Source organism: Bos indicus x Bos taurus, chromosome 6, assembly GCF_003369695.1.
Source record: "Bos indicus x Bos taurus breed Angus x Brahman F1 hybrid chromosome 6, Bos_hybrid_MaternalHap_v2.0, whole genome shotgun sequence".
Lineage (NCBI taxonomy): Eukaryota > Metazoa > Chordata > Mammalia > Artiodactyla > Bovidae > Bos > Bos indicus x Bos taurus.
Genome location: NC_040081.1, coordinates 25759574 through 25776680, shown reverse-complemented (window position 1 = coordinate 25776680; position 17107 = coordinate 25759574). Strand labels below are relative to the sequence as shown.

The following is a 17107-nucleotide window of genomic DNA, read 5'->3' as shown; positions in this document are numbered from 1 at the left end:
GCTCAACATTCAGAAAATGAAGATCATGGCATCTGGTCCCATCACTTCATGGCAAATAGATGGGGAAACAGTGGAAACAGTGTCAGACTTTATTTTTGGGGGCTCCAAAATCACTGTAGATGGTGATTGCAGCCATGAAATTAAAAGACGCTTACTCCTTGGAAGGAAAGTTATGACCAACCTAGACAGCATATTCAAAAGCAGAGATATTACTTTGCCAACAAAGGTCCATCTAGTCAAGGCTATGGTTTTTCCAGTGGTCATGTATGGATGTGAGAGTTGGACTGTGAAGAAAGCTGAGCGCTGAAGAATTGATGCTTTTGAACTGCGGTGTTGGAGAAGACTCTTGAGAGTCCCTTGGACTGCAAGGAGATCCAGCCAGTCCATTCTAAAGGAGATCAATCCTGGGTGTTCTTTGGAAGGACTGATGCTAAAGCTGAAACTCCAATACTCCACCTCATGTGAAGAGTTGACTCATTGGAAAAGACTCTCATGCTGGGAAGGATTGGGGGCAAGAGGACAAGGGGACGACAGAGGATGAGATGGCTGGATGGCACCACCGACTCGATGGACGTGAGTTTGAGTGAACTCTGGGAGTTGGTGATGGACAGGGAGGCCTGGCATGCTGTGATTCATGGGGTTGCAAAGAGTCGGACACGACTGAGTGACTGAACTGAACTGAACTTGAAGAGCAATTTGACAATTTCTAGTAAGGTTTAAAATGTTATCCTGTGACACACATCTTACATGACTGACACTGAGCATGATGTGCAAGGATGTTCCACCAGTGCTGTCAGCAGCAGAGAAACAATTTGGGAAACAATTATATGCCACAGTTGGAGACAGTAAATGATGGTAGTTCATATAGGTGACTACTACTGCACAGTACTCAGTGAACGGAAGCATCATACACAACAGGGATTAACCACACAGTAATGAGTGGAAAAGCTGCAGAATAAGATAGCATCCGGTTTAACATGTATGACAACATGAAGACTGGCGGGTGTACAGATATGTATAGTAAAAGTATGGCAACCTGGGTGAGAGTGATAAACATGATTCTGGGTGCTGACTATACCACAGGAGAGGAAAGGTAATGTGGTCTGGAAGAGTAAAATGTTAGGATTTGACAAAATAAGTGCTTCAGTTTGGATATTCAGTAAGTAAATGTTTTCCATATACTTGAAATAAGTTCACAGCGGGATCAACAACACAAAACTACCTACTTAAAAGGTAGTTTCAGTGACGAATTCTAGTGCTCCATATGGGCCAGATGCCATACCAGGAACTGCGAATCTTAAGTTTGATCAATGCACGGTACCTGCCCTCAAGAAGATAATCTTCAATACCCCTGGTGGTCCCGTGGTTAAGGATCCACCTGCCAATGCAGGGCACATGGGTTCTATCCCTGGTCCGGGAAGATTCCACATGCCTTGGGGCAACTAAGCTCGCACGCTATATAGAGCCCACGTGTTGCAACTCCTGAGCCCAAGCACCCTAGAGCCTGTGCTCTGCAACAAGAGAAGCCACCACAATGAGAAGGCCATGCACCTCAACTAGAGAAAGCTGGTGCAGTAACGAAGACCCAGTGCAGCCAAAAAAAAAAAGGATAATCTCACCGAAGCAGATTTCGGTTGACTGGAGAAATCTGTTCTTTAATAATGGGTCTGAGATCCTTAAAAGTTACAAGAAAGTTACCAATGACAGTGAAGACAACGGCATACACTCACCACTGCCTTGCCTTCTCCGTCTTTCCTTTAAAGAATGAAGATGACAGGGAGAGAAATCATGAGAATGAATTCAGCATAAAACAGGTGACAACTCCCACACATACACAGGCATTCCTTTTATTATGTTAGAAATATTCTTTAATGAGCTAGCAATTATTTATGTGAAGAAGAGACTAGAAAACAGATTTATGACAGTATTAGCCTTATCCTTGGTTAGACATATGTAGGAATTTACACACAAAACATTATTGCTTAGAGTAGGTTAATGAAGATCTAACAATCTGTGAACTTGAAAGAGCTCCTTTCTGCTTATGTGGCTGCTCCAACCAGACCCTAAGACTTAGTTACAAGGATGGAAGACTCCTCTTTTGAACTTAAAGCTTTACAACCGTTCGGATGCTGTAAGAGAAGAAAACAATAAACAAAGGTTCAGAATCCTTTCATACCACTAAAACACTTTTAAAAAAAAAATACTTCTTCCTCCGTAAGCCCCAAATCATTACCGCAGTCTATACTACACAGCTAAAGAGAAAGCTTACCTCTTTCCGGCATGCATCAGATCAAAGGCTTCATTAATTTGGTCAAAAGGCAGACTGTGAGTCACAAACTCATCAACTTTTATCTTTTTGGACATATATTCAGACACCAACTTTGGGACACTTTCTACACTCTTCCATCCTAAAGGAAATCATACATCTATTCATTACTTTTTCCAACAAATCTCTATAGTATGCTTATTATTTAGTAGGTGACAAAGACATCTAAGAGAATGAATTTTTTCATGAATTAAAGAGGAATGAAAAACTTCAAAATCAGCCTAGAGAGGAGGAAGAATTTAATATACATCTTTAGTTAAGAAAAAAACAGATGCCTTTTGAGCACTTTTCTTTTTTCTGTGTTAAGATTTACTAAAATCTCATTAAACCTTAACGGAGATTTTAAAACTATACAGGACAGAACTCTAGAAGTCTCAGAACAAGATTATTTAAATCCACAACAGCAAAATTTCTATAATCATGAAATTCAAGGAAGAACAAAATTGATGTGATACATGACTTTATTTCTGTACTTTTAATTTCAACATAAAGATAACATCTCAGAATAAAAAACTGTGAACTGAAAAGCAAAGTAGAAGACCTTTACTTATATGTTAAGATTTTAAACAAAGTCAGATCCTTCAATTTTTCACTTGTATTATTAAAAGAAGCAGTAAATGTACAAATAAGCTTTCCCCCTTTTTAAACTAGGGTTTCTTTGGACTATATTTCAAGCTTTTGTGTGTGTGCTAAGTCGCTTCAGTTGTATCCAACTCTGTGAACCCATGGACTGCCGCCCACCAGCCTTCTCTGTTCATGGGGTTCTCCAGGCAAGAATACTGGAGTGGGTTGCCATTTCCTTCTCCAGGGGATCTTTCTGACCCTTTTCCAAATCTCCCTCCTTACATCCTCGACAGATTACCTTTTCATTCCAAACTGGTACCTTTTTTTTCCCCCCTCATTTAAATCTCCTGGTAACAGACAACTACAGCTACTGCTATTCCCTACACCAAAACTTCTATTTACATTGTGAGTCATGTGTTAGCAACACCCATGGGGCCCCAAGGCTCCAGCTTATTTCTCAACAAACATGTGTTTCGGTGAGGCTTCAGTTAGAAGTGACTTCCAACCCCCCTGGCTCAGTCTCCCAGACATTTTTAGAACATTCTCAAATATAGCTCTGGAACCTCAGCTGATGTCCCTGAGCTGCATGTGTGGTTCTACAAGTCTGTTCTAATACACTCAAGTGGGGCATACTAGTGTCTAAGGCTTTGAAAAGAGGGTTTAGTCAGCTTGACATTTTCCTTGACAAATTGTGTAGTATAAAGAAGGAAAACTTAGGCCAAATCCCTCATTTTTCATACTTTCCCAATTTTCTGGCCTTGGAAAAAAAAATGTGGCATGATGTGAGGCAGGGAATGAGACACTTTGTTAGACGCAGGTCATTTCATTTGAAACTTATGCTATGTAATACTTTTTCCTTAGGAGAATTGTAAGGATGTATTTTTAAAAAATCTATTAAAAACTTAAGGTTTCCTTCATTCACAATAGTTGGGATATATAAACATGTTTTGATGTCTTTTCTCTTCCCTAGCTGAGCGACCCTAAGAAAGAGAAACTATTTCTTAGCATTCTCCTGGTAGTTGGCAACCCCAGGTAACCACATACTTTTAGGACACTCAAGGGAAAAACGATCAGTCTGGCAGCTTTTCCATTTTGTTATAAGGCTCTGTCTAACTTAAAGTTTTACTCAGACTGGTTACTGCTGAAATCAGTACTGTTTAGAGAGAAGCATGATCACATCCAGGGATCACTGCACTCTCTGGGAAAATGAGTAAAAAAATGCCAATAACCTATATAAGTCTACCAGATGACACAAGGTGGCTGGCCTGGTTTATCCTGTATCCAGCTTCTGACCTGGCCCCAGCTATTTCATTAATGGAATATTAGTATTTTTTTTCAGGGTATAAAAAGTAGCCTTGTGTTTCAGAAGAAGCTGAGCACCTCCCCAGTCCCCAGGGTTAGTACTCATTGGGATTACAATTCTGCTGAAGGAAATAACAGAAGAAAATGTCCTCATCCATCAAATTACCTCCAAAGGCAGTGCCTTTCCACGTGCGGCCCGTGACTAGCTGGAACGGACGAGTGGCGATTTCTTCACCAGAGGCAGCTACTCCCACTACCACGCTGACGCCCCAGCCTTTGTGGCAGGCCTCCAGCGCTGCTCTCTGCAGACAAACCACAGAAGTCAGTGCATTTTGCTAAGAATATCTACTTCTCCAGAAACTTCTGGGCGACAGGGTAGTGGTACAGAGAACTTTTTAGAAAAGTGGCAACAAAATGATCCAAGTATTTATTAAGTTGTTTAATTTTATTGAACAATTTTAACAGGTACTTTTAAAAGAATTTGCTAATTTGGCTAAATATTAACACAAATTGAAAGGATTTAAAGCTTTTATTTGTTGTCTACTAAGGTTACTGAGTCACTATGTGGATATGTATCTAATTCCATAGCCCATGTTCTCTATAACTGCATCGTTTTGCCTTTTCATTTAATGAAACGCACTTTAAGATACAGCAGAGACTGAAAGGCAAAATAACATTTTCCTTCATCTTTCCCTTGTCTAGTTCAATAGTTATTTTTCCCTTCTTTCAGCAACCATTCTTATCCGAGAATTTAAGATTTCTCCTTTGCAAAACAAAACAATATTTTATCTTAATAAAGGAAATTACATTTAAAAAGGCAGTTACACACACACACAAGCACATGGAATGAAGCCAGGCATACTCACCATGACTTTCACATTACCAATACACTCAAAGGAGTAGTCGACTCCCCCGTCAGTCATCTCAATGAGCACTTCCTGGATCGGTTTACTGAAGTCCTGGGGGTTAATACACTCAGAGGCCCCGAACTCCTTGGCTCTTGCGAATTTATCCTTATTGATGTCCACACCAATGATCCGGGCTGCACCAGCCATCTTACAGCCCATGATAACTGCCAATCCAACTCCTCCCAGGCCAAAGACAGCACAAGTAGAGCCAGGCTCCACCTAACATTAAAGACAGCCTATAAGGTACTCATTCTGTAAGAGTCAGCGAAATCATTAGTTTTCTTACAGGTTGGGCCAAGTTCACTACTTCAGCAAAGCTTTGCTGTATGAAGTTAGAAGGTGGAATCTAAAACCCAGGCCAACACTTACCTTGGCAGCATTCAAAGCAGCACCATAGCCAGTTGAAATGCCACAACCCAGAAGGCAAACTTTATCCAAAGGTGCTAAAGGATCAATTTTAGCAACAGAAATGTCAGCCACAACTGTGTATTCAGAAAATGTGCTGGTTCCCATGTAATGTAAAATTGTCTTTCCTTTACAAGTAAATCTGCTAGTGCCATCTGGCATTAATCCTTTTCCTTGAGTGACTCTAAAGAAAAAGAAATCAATTTTTTAAAATGATGACCAGTAGTTAGAAGACTGTGCTAAGACCAAAACTCTAATTTCTAATGTATTCATTAATCAATTTAGCACCTTTCACCAATGCCTGATTAAGAAAACTTTTAAAAGAACTATAATCTTACGAATCTTTTCCAACATTCAATATCCCTCTAGATTACCTGTCAAGAGTACTGAAATAATTTTAACAGGTACAACTTATGGATCACATAAAATGATTTTAAAATTCCATCCTGTGACCCTATATGCGAGACAGCAAAAGACACACAGATGTAAAGAACAGTCTTTTGGACTCTGTGAGAGAAGGTGAGGGTGGGATGATTTGAGAGGGTAGTGCTGAAACGTGTATATTATCACATGTGAAGTGGATCGCTAGTCCAGGTTCTATGCATGAGACATTGTGCTCAGGGCTGGTGCCCTGGGATGACCCTGGGGGATGGGATGGGGAGGGAGGTGGAAGAGAGGTTCTGAATGGGGAACACTTGTGCGCCCGAGGCTGATTCATGTCGATGTATGGCAAAAACCACTACAGTACTGTAAAGTAATTAGTCTCCAATTAAAATACATTAATTTTTTTAATTAATTTTTTAAAAAAGAAAAAAAAAAATTCCATCATGAAACTGTGAGCAAATATAACTTCAAAAAGCATTAAGCCAAAACAGCATCCACACAGCAGAGATTACAAGCAACTAAAAAGATGGGGAAACAGTAGAAAAAGTGGCTGACTTTATTTTTCTGGGCTCCAAAATCACTGCAGATGGTGACTGCAGCTATGAAATTAAAAAGACACTTACTCCTTGGAAGGAAAGTTATGACCAACCTAGACAGCATATTAAAAAGCAGAGACACTACTTTGCCAACAAAGGTCCGTCTAGTCAAGGCTATGGTTTTTCCAGTGGTCATGTATGGATGTGAGAGTTGGACTATAAAGAAAGCTGAGCACAGAAGAATTGATGCTTTTGAACTGTGGTGTTGGAGAAGACTCTTGAGAGTCCCTTGGACTGCAAGGAGATCCAACCAGTCCATCCTAAAGGAAATCAGTCTTGGGTGTTCATTGGAAGGACTGATGTTGACGCTGAAGCTCCAATACTTTGGCCACCTGATGTGAGGAGCTGACTCATTGGAAAAGACCCTGATGCTGGGAAAGATTGAGGGCAGGAGGAGAACGGAATGATAGAGGATGAGATGGTTGGATTACATCACCAACACAATGGACATGGGTTTGGGTCAACTCAGGGAGTTGGTGAAGGACAGGGAGGCCTGGCATGCTGCGGATCATGGGGTCGCAAAGAATCAGACAGGACTGACTGACTGAACTGAACTGATCCAGATCAGCACATAAAAGCAGATGTCCAAACTGGTTAATTCAGATTTCTTAGGAGGCCTATTTCAAAAGTGTAATAGTCCCCATGGATTCAAGTTATCTTCTCTCTTGCAATGGTTTCAAAATTATTTTTGATATTCTAAATGGTTGATGTAACATCTTGCTTAGGAATATGGGCCCTAAAGACAGACACAGTCAATCAGTTCAGTGGCTCAGTCATGTCCAACTCTTTGAGACTCCACGGACTGCAACATGCCAGGCCTCCCTGGCCATCGACAACTCACGGAGATTACTCAAACTCATGTCCACTGAGTCGGTGATGCCATCCAACCATCTCATCCTCTGTCGTCCCCTTCTCCTTCTGCTTTCAATCTTTCCCAGCATCAGGGTCTTTTCAAATGAGTCAGTTCTTTGCATCAGGTGGCCAAAGTATTGGAGTTTCCGCTTCAACATCCGTACTTCCAATGAACACTCAGGACTGATCTCCTTTAGGATGGACTGGTTGGATCTCCTTGCAGTCCAAGGGACTCTCAAGAGTCTTCTCCAACACCACAGTTCAAAAGCATCAATTCTTCGGTGCTCACCTTTCCTTATAGCCCAACTCTCACACCCATACATTATTACTGGAAAAACCATAGCCTTGACTAGTTGGACCTTTATTGGCAAAGTAATGTCTCTGCTTCTTAATATGCTGTCTAGGTTGGTCATAACTTTTCTTCCAAGGAGCAAGCGTCTTTTAATCTCATGGCTACAGTCACCATCTGCAGTGATTTTGGAACCCCCCAAAATAGTCTCTGTTTCCCCATCTATTTCCCATGAAGTGATGGGACCAGATGCCATGATCTTCGTTTTCTGAACGTTGAGTTTTAAGCCAACTTTTTCACTCTCCTCTTTCACTTTCATCAATAGGCTCTTTAAGTTCCTCTTCACTTTCTGCCATAAGGGTGGTATCATCTGCATATCTGAGGTTATTGATATTTTTCCCGGCAATCTTGATTCCAGCTGTGCTTCCTCCAGCCCAGCATTTCTCATGATGTACTTGCATATAAGTTAAATAAGCAGGGTCACAATATACAGCCTTGACATACTCCTTTTCCTATTTGGAACCAGTCTGTTGTTCCATGTCCAGTTCTAATTGTTGCTTCCTCATCTGCATATAGGTTTCTCAAGAGGCAGGTCAGGTGGTCTGGTATTCCCATCTCTTTCAGAATTTTCCACAGTTTGTTGTGGTCCACACAGTCAAAGGCTTTGGCATAGTCAATAAAGCAGAAATAGATGTTTTTCTGGAACTCTCTTGCTTTATCAATGATTCAATGGATGTTGGCAATTTGATCTCTGGTTCCTCTGCCTTTTCTAAATCCAGCTTGAACATCTGGAAGTTCATGGTTCACAGACTGCTGAAGCCTGGCTTGGAGGATTTAAGCATTACTTTACTAGCGCGTAAGATGAGTGCAATTGTGCGGTCATTTGAGCATTCTTTGGCATTGCCTTTCTTTGGGATTGGAATGAAAACTCACCTTTTCTAGTCCTGTGGTCACTGCTGAGTTTCCCAAATTTGCTGGCATATTCAGCGTAGCACTTTCACACCATCATCTTTTAGGATTTGAAACAGCTCAACTGGAATTCCATCATCTCCACTAGCTTTGTTCGTAGTGATGCTTCCTAAGGCCCACTTGACTTTGCATTCTAGGATGTCTGGCTCTAGGTGAGTGATCACACCATCATGATTATCTGAGTCGTGAAGATCTGTTTTGTATAGTTCTTCTGTGTATTCTTGACACCTCTTTTTAATATCTTCTGCTTCTGTTAGGTCCTTACCATTTCTGTCCTTTACTGAGCCCATCTTTGCATGAAATGTTTCCTTGGTATCTCCTATTTTCTTGAAGAAATCTCTGCTGCTGCTGCTAAGTTGCTTCAGTCGTGTCCGACTCTGTGCAACCCCATAGATGGCAGCCCACCAGGCTCCCCCGTCCCTGGGATTCTCCCGGCAAGAACACTGGAGTGGGTTGCCATTTCCTTCTCCAATGCATGAAAGTGAAAAGTGAAAGTGAAGTCGCTCAGTAGTCTTTCCCATTCTATTGTTTTCCTGTATTTCTTTGCACCAATCACTAAGGAAGGCTTTCTTATCTCTCCTTGCTATTCCTTGGAACTCTGCATTCGAATGGGTATATCTGTCCTTTTCTCTTTGCCTTTCACTTCTCTTTTATTCATAGCTATTTGTAAGGCCTCCTCAGACAACAATTTTGCCTTTTTGCATTTCTTTTCCTTGGGGATGGTCTTGATCCCTGTCTCCTGTACAGCGTCAGAAACCTCCGTCTATAGTTCTTCAGGCACCCTATCAGATCTAATCCCTTAAATCTATTTCTCACTTCCCCTGTATAATCGTTAGGGATTTGATTTAGGTCATATCTGAATGGTCTAGTGGTTTTCCATACTTTCTTCAATTTAAGCCTGAATTTGGCAATAAGGAATTCATGGTCTGTGCCACAGTCAGCTCCCGGTCTTATTTTTGCTGACTGTTTCATTCTGTACTCCAAGGCCAAATTTGCCTGTTAATCCAGGTATTTATTGACTCCCTACTTTTGCATTCCAGTCCCCTATAATGAAAAGGATATCTTTTTTTGGTGTTAGTTCGAGAAGGTCACACACACTTGTGTTCAAATCCCAGGTGGCCCTTGTCAAGTGAATTAACCCCTGTGCCTTCATTCTGTCATTAGAAAATCAGAGAAACCATCTTTCTTAGAGATTACTAAAAAATCAAATGAGAGGTTATGTAAGCATTAGCACTGTGCCTGGCACAGAGTGCTTAATAAAAAGGTTACTTTTAATAAAAATAAACCCTAGAACTTGATGTACACTCTTGGATAAACCTTTGGAATATATATGAATAAAATATATACAGATGAAGAAAAAGTCAACTGCCTGTGGATTCAAGAACATTTCCTTTGAGAGAAACATAAATACGACCAGAAACAAACAGATGACAAAGCTCTACCCCAATAACCTTTATATCTTTATGAGAGCAAGTTAAATTTGCTTAGCTCTCAATGTCAGAAACTGCTCTGCTTTCAGAAGAGGCTCATGAACAAAAGGTGATATGGGATATATTTTAAGCTTTGAAAGAACTTGTCCTTCTAAAAGCTTACAGACAGCCACAAAAAAGCCTACAACCATTATCCTACTTGGTATGTCAGAAGTCTTTCAGATAGTGTTTGGAATTCCCTTTCAAAATGACTATAGTTATATTTTTTTGGTTCTAGTTTTGTAACTGTGTTCATGTGATAAAATAAATGCAATTTCGTCTTCCAAAAAAAGAAACTAATTTTGTCAATGGCGTTAGAAAACAATGCAAAAACTAACAGATCTCCCAAATAGTGCTGGGTGGGAGTATATGCCATGACTCAGCAACTTCAATCCTAGGGAAATACCCAAGAGAAAGTTGCATAGATGTCCATCAAGATATCCATCAAGAGACACACATGGACGCTCCGAGAGGCACTAACCATAGCAGGGTCAAAGTGGGGAGCAATGTGTATGTCCATGGGAGAAAGGGTAAACAGAGATATTTGGAATGAAACAAAAGAGAATCAGAGGCATATAGCAGCACGGCCACTTCAACAGACATTATGAATGAAATAAACCAGGCAAAAGAGCACATTCTGCATAATTCTGTTTCTATGAAATTTTACAGTGAAAAATAACAATAGTGGTTACCCTTGAGGGAGGTAGGTGTTGACCTGTAAGGGACATGAAGCACTGTGTGGGCAGCTGGAAGGGTTTTCTATCTTGATCTGAGTGAAGGTTATAACTATTAGGTGTGTATAAGCATAAAAATTCATTGAACTGTACACTTAGTATTTGTACACTTTAATTACTTCATTATGTGTATGTTCTACTTCAGTGACAAAAAAGAGGCAAAAGGGGGAAAACAGACACAAGATCTTAAATGCCTCAAAGAAGTTAAGTGTGTTACCTTGCTACAATAAAATAACCACCTTTTCTTTGTCAAAGGGTTATGTTATCTCTTGGAGGCTTCCCAAAACCGTATGAGCTAAGTTTTATTACTTTGGTTTCATGGACAATAAAATGGCTCATAAAAATGCCTTCATTCAATTTCATAACCATGTCCCTCCTTACTACCTATTTTGGCAAATTTACCCTAGTATTATGGAAAGAGAATGGGTTCAGAAAATTGCATTATCTCTCCCAACAGCTGATGATGCTGAGCATACCACTTAATTTCCAAGTCTAAATTTTCTCATCTATGAAAATACAGTAATACCAGTGATAATGACAGGTTGCCAAGAAGACAGAATGAAATAATGCACGTAGAATGCTCTGTATAAATTGCCACATAATTACTTATCATGATTAATATTACCTCTTGTTTTAAGAATAAAATAAAAAGACACTAACCTTATCTTCTGGCAAAGGTTTGTTTTAGGATTCAGACAAAATTTGCATTCTCCACACTGGGGGATGTAAAGTGGGATGACAGTATCACCTAGAAAACGAACGCAAGGACACTGTCCTGAATTGGTAGCACCTGATTCTAAACAAATTCCCATTCTTGTCAACTCACACAGCTTTGCAGGTTAACAACTTTAAGGCCTAGAACTTTACCTACATAACATCAGACACTGCCTGACTATGCAAAAAAAAAAAAAAAAACAAGCTTCAAATTTTTATCTAAATGAAACTTTCAAAACAGTAAGTGGAGAACAAGGAAGTCATGTGCTTTACTATACTGACTTGATGCATCTTCAAAAATTCTTGCTTAATTGGGCAAAAACCATGTCAGATAAGTAGCAGTCTCATAATCAGAAAGGAAACAGCTCTCAAATATTTGTGTTTTCCAGATGAGGAATAAAATCAATCTTGACAACTTACTTAGGCGGTAACTTATTCAAAAATAAACAATGAATAGTGTATCAGAAATATAATTTCGTATAAAAATAAGCCAAAATTGTAAAATAAGTGGTTCAAATATCCTCCTTACCTGCCTTCAGCTTAGTAACTCCTTCACCAACACTCTCCACAATTCCAGCACCTTCGTGTCCCAAGATCACTGGATAATTCCCTTCAGGATCAGCCCCACTCAGTGTATAGGCGTCAGTGTGGCAAACTGCAGTGGCAATAATCTAACAGGATATTAAATAGCGTCTGAGTGTATGCACATGCAATTCAGAGTGACACACAGGTCAAAGGAGAGACATTTTTACTTAACAGCATATTTTATTGGTTAGAAGATACACTTCTTTCATATTTTAACCTCTCTAAAATCAGCATGTGCTCATCACCGATGGCATCTTAACAATTGGAATTGGCAGCATTTTCTTAGTGGTACATAAAATTAATGGTACCTTTATAGGCAATGAAACATAGTGTATCTATTTTCCTTTTTGATACATGTTAGCAGAAGAAGGTAAACCAGGGCATGTTATGGGCATGGTGCTTTCTGCGGGTGTGGAGAGGAACACCACCTGTGTGCAAAAGCAGGGAGAGCCCATCTCACTGCTGGCCTCCTCCTGACTGTTGGGGAATGAGATTTCTAAAAAGACATATGCCAGCTTACTTGGTCTGTGGCAAAATTCAAGAGCTTTTATTGGAACCAACTCCCTCTTGAGCAGCCACACAGAATTTCTGCTTAAATAAGCCCTTTATCCCAATTTTTCTGGCTTTCAAGTATCTCTTTTCTTTTCACACTGCCAAAAGCACAGAAAGGAAAAGTCTTGGGAGTATCCGTTTTTCTGCTTCTCACATTTAAACCTGATTACAATGTAACATTCTTAGCTGTTTGTTAGCAGTTTCCCAGGGAAGACTGGTAGCCCTGTACAGCTCATATTAGCACATCCAGGATCAACTTTTTCTTTAGCAGAAAAATCACAATCAGGTTGATTTCTGTAAAGATTTCAGATTCCTGAGCCTGGGTTAAAAGAATCTGAAAAAATTATTTGGCCCTGGCTTCTCGACTTGTTAAATGTGATCCCTGGAAGCATGAGAACTGGAGGTGGGATGGGGGAAGTATAGTCCAATTCACAGCAAAAAATGGTTATTTTTTGCTAGAAGGTTCATTTTACTCAATGGTCATTACTTTAAAGCACTGATTTTACATCACAAGTACAGAGTAGAATGCCAGAGTATCCAGCTGGCTGCCTTGTGCGATATTCCTCTCTCCAGGGGTAACTTCCCTTTCTTTGCCACAGCAGAGATTAAGAGGTGTTGGAATACTGAATCCCCTGAACCTTGGACTTGTCTGCAAAGGTCAGTACATTTTAAAGTTCTCTAAGCAAGCCTGCTTCACTTGCTTGTTGATCTAGTCAGTTAGGAACCTGTTCCCAAATCTTATTTGAAGTTTCTTCTGATAATCCAAAGAATCTTCAGAATACATCTTAAGTTATGGGATCAGCAGAAAGGGGAACATCCTATAAAGTCACCCTAAACCCAGGCTACAGAAGATCAACTGCACTCATCCACTGATCCATGGAGAAGGCTGTTCAGTGCAACACCAAAGCTAAAAAGAGGAGAGGAGCACTGCAAAAGTGAGAGGGATGGACTGAGAGCCGGGATTCCAAGGCTGGATGACTCTCAGTCCCTTCTCCTTGACACTGTCCTTGGGGATTTCTCCTCTGTAGACCTCAGAGGACTCATCTATCTAGAGACCTAATTGTAGGCCTTCCCTTCCAGTGCCTTAGATGTTTCATTACCTTAATTCGAACTTCATGAGCCTTTGGGGGTGCCACCTCTACCTCCTCTATAGAAAGAGGCTTCCCAGCCTCCCAGGCAACTGCAGCCTTGCACTTGATAACCTGCAATGGGGGAAAACAGAGCAAGATGCTTATCCTCCTGAACTAATCACAACTACTTAGTTAATTTAGATGATGATGAATGCTAATCTTAGTATATCACCGATTCACAATGACACAACTCCAAGTGATATTGAGAATCTCCTGGCATGTGTTTATACTTTATATAAATAGTACTCATTAAAAAATTTTCATTGAGATGATCACATGTGGAAGTTTCATTCAGGAATTCCCTGGCAGTCAGTGGTTAGGACTCAGCACTTTCACTGCTGGGGCCTGGGTCCCTGTTGGGGGAGTGAGGGAGGGGAAAACTCAGATCCCTGCAAGCTACATGACCAAAAAAAAGCTTCATTCATCAAATATTTAATGACCCTCTACAACGCATAAGCAGGAGAAGGTTAAGAATACAGGTTCCAAGAGAATCTGATTCAGTAGTCTGGTATAGGGCCCAAGGGCTCTGAATGCTTAAGATGTGTCCTATGAAATTTTTTTGCTCAGGCTGGTGTAAGTAACACTGGTTTACTGTAAAACTGCACAGCGGGAAGTGGTATAAGGAAGAGAATCAGAATGGGGGATCTAAAAAAAACAAACAAACTGTACCTATCCCTTTCAATTGTGCTATGCAATACAGTAGCCACCTGCCACATGTAGCTTTTGAGCACTTGAAAAATGGCCAGTTTGAACTGAGATAAGCTGTACCTGTAAAATAATCCCAGGTTTTGAAGACTCACTATTTAAAAAATGCTGATTACATGTTGAGATGGTATTTTGAATATATTGGGTTAAATTTTAATCCAACAATGCCATTTTAATGTGGCTACTAGAAAAGTGAAAATTATATACATGACTCATATTGTATTTCTATAGTACAGTGCATGAGGAAGGTTTTGATTAGTTCACAGAATGATTATGAAACATGTTTATGGAATAAAGGTCCTGCTGAGATTATAGTAGACTTAAAAGCCAATAATTACAAAATGTGTGATTTAAAGGGAGAGGCACAAAGTGCTACAGAATGCAAAATGTGGAGAAAGAGTGTAACAGTGTAACTTTGGTTGGTGGGTTTGGGGAAGTGTCACTTTTAACTAGGATGAAAGATGAGGAACAGTTACATAGAGATAAAATATCTACATATAGAATGATTGTGAGCTGTGGATATGAAAATGAAGCCCCTAATACAGTCCTTGACAAGGTGCTGCTGCTGCTGCTGCTAAGTCGCTTCAGTCGTGTCTGACTCTGTGCGACCCCACAGAGGGCAGCCCATCAGGCTCCCCTGTCCCCGGGATTCTCCAGGCAAGAACATTGGAGTGGGTTGCCATTTCCTTCTCCAATGCATGAAAGTGAAAAGTGAAAGTGAAGTCGCTCAAGTGGTGTCTGACTCTTCTCGACCCGGTGGACTACAGCCTACCAGGCTCCTCCGCCCATGGGTTTTTCCAGGCAAGAGTACTGGAGTGGGTTGCCATTGTAGCTTCGCAGAAGTAAGTTAGTAGCCATTAGTAGCAAGAGAACAAAAGAGTGGAGGAAAAGAAGAGCTGACCTATGCAGAGGGATGAGTGGCTTGCATAAACTTATGAGGCTGGAAATAATCACTTTTAAAATTAAAATGTAGATATTAAGAGCTGATAAAAAATTTATACACTGCATTAGAAACTTTTTTCACCTCAATGTACCATAAATCCCAAACTCCAAAGGTAAAATTCAAAATACTAACAATGAAATCACATATTCTAAAGATCTAAAGCAACAAGAATAAATAATTCATTCACAATCTAAGCTTTAAATCCCTCCTCCCCCCTTTTAAAGCATATCTGAAAGTTTAACGTTTTCCTTTCAATAACAATTCTAAACAAAACAAAGCCTCACTAAATCCGCAGGCAACTGCCCTACTTCAACATCTGAACTATCACAGGAAAAACAGCTGCCAACTTGTTAAATCTCAAAGGTCGTCGTTTAGACTTTACCATTTCTATTCAAGTTCAAATCTTTCAAGAAAATTTGTTAACTTTGTAAAGCATTAAAACAAACAGCGACGTTAGATTAATCCTGTTACTCGCATATTTCTGCCTTTACTGGCTAATGTGTATTTCAGGAACTTTTAATAGTATGTTGCACAGGGTGCAACCCCGGCTCACCATCCTTAGTGTGACCACTAATCGCGACTAACCTGTAACTCTCAAGTTTTTTTAATCTAAAATGGGGTACTATTTTGCATAGGTGTTACAAAAGGATTCAAGTAGGGTGTGTAGAAAGCTCTGGTGCCCAGGTGCTCCAAAACTTTACGAAGCCTTCCAAAGTACAGTCCTTGGAGGCAGAAAGATAGCTCAATTATGAACTACTATGGTGAAACACAACCTAGGGGTTAGGAGCACGGGCTCTAGCTGCAGCTTTGCTACCTGAAAGTATGATCCACAGCAAGTGATGTAACTTTATGTACGCAAAACGTGGGGACTCTTAAACCACCTCCCAAATACCAGGATACCGATCCCACCCAGCCCCCACTCTACGGTTCTCCCCACCCCCATCCCGCTTCGGCTGCCCGCGAAGCAGCAGAATCCAGCCACGAAAGGAGCCGAATCAAAGCTTCCTCACTCCCTCCCTGCTGAGCTGCTAGCTCCCCACGGCCGCGTTTCAGCTCCACCAGCCAGAGTCAGGCTCCAGGCCAAGCCCCACGCGTCCCCGACTCCTCTCAAGCCTGCGGCCAGGTTCCGCTCCATGCTTTCCCCCTCTCCCTCCCTTTCTTGGACTCAGCCAGCCTAACAGCTGATTATACCTGGTTCGCCATTTCCTCAGACCGCAGTCAGCGTGAAGCAGATAACTGCAAACAGCCGTGCAGGGTCGGGGATGTAGGCGGGGCATGCGTCCGCCTGCGCCGGGGCGAGCGTGGAGGCGGGGGTGCGGGGGCTGGAGCTTGGCGGGTGGGGCTTGAGCCCTGGCAAGGCCGGAGCTCTAGTTGATACCAGGTGGTCTCGCGAGAAGTTGGAGTTTGCAGTAGGCTGGAAAGCAGCGGCGGCGGCCGCTCAGTGAGCAACGTAACACAGTCTGTAAAGTATCTGTCAGATAGATGAGGGTTTCCCCGTGTAACTGTAGCCCAGGCAGCGTAGATAAAGCTTATAAAGGAGGTATGTGGAGGGCGAGGAACCAGGACTTTCACTGGAAGTACGTGAGAAACCGTAAGAGGACCGCACCTTCTATACAGCTTGTGGGCACGTCTTGAGGGCTCAAGATGAGTGAAAGACAGCTCCGCAGGAGAGTCTCCATC

The 17107-nt window shown here is 41.1% G+C and overlaps 1 protein-coding gene across 1 annotated transcript; it reads right to left on the bottom strand.

Annotated features, from left to right (window-relative positions):
• Positions 1-1831: 1831 nt before the first annotated feature.
• LOC113894109 (alcohol dehydrogenase class-3) lies at positions 1832-16807 on the bottom strand. Its single transcript, XM_027544007.1, has 9 exons — positions 16619-16807; positions 13750-13851; positions 12042-12183; positions 11459-11546; positions 5470-5689; positions 5059-5319; positions 4359-4494; positions 2270-2408; positions 1832-2129 (listed from the first exon to the last, which is right to left on the bottom strand). The coding sequence occupies exons 1-9, from the start codon at positions 16628-16630 to the stop codon at positions 2105-2107; spliced, it is 1125 nt and encodes a 374-aa protein (XP_027399808.1). The 5' UTR covers positions 16631-16807; the 3' UTR covers positions 1832-2104.
• Positions 16808-17107: the final 300 nt, after the last annotated feature.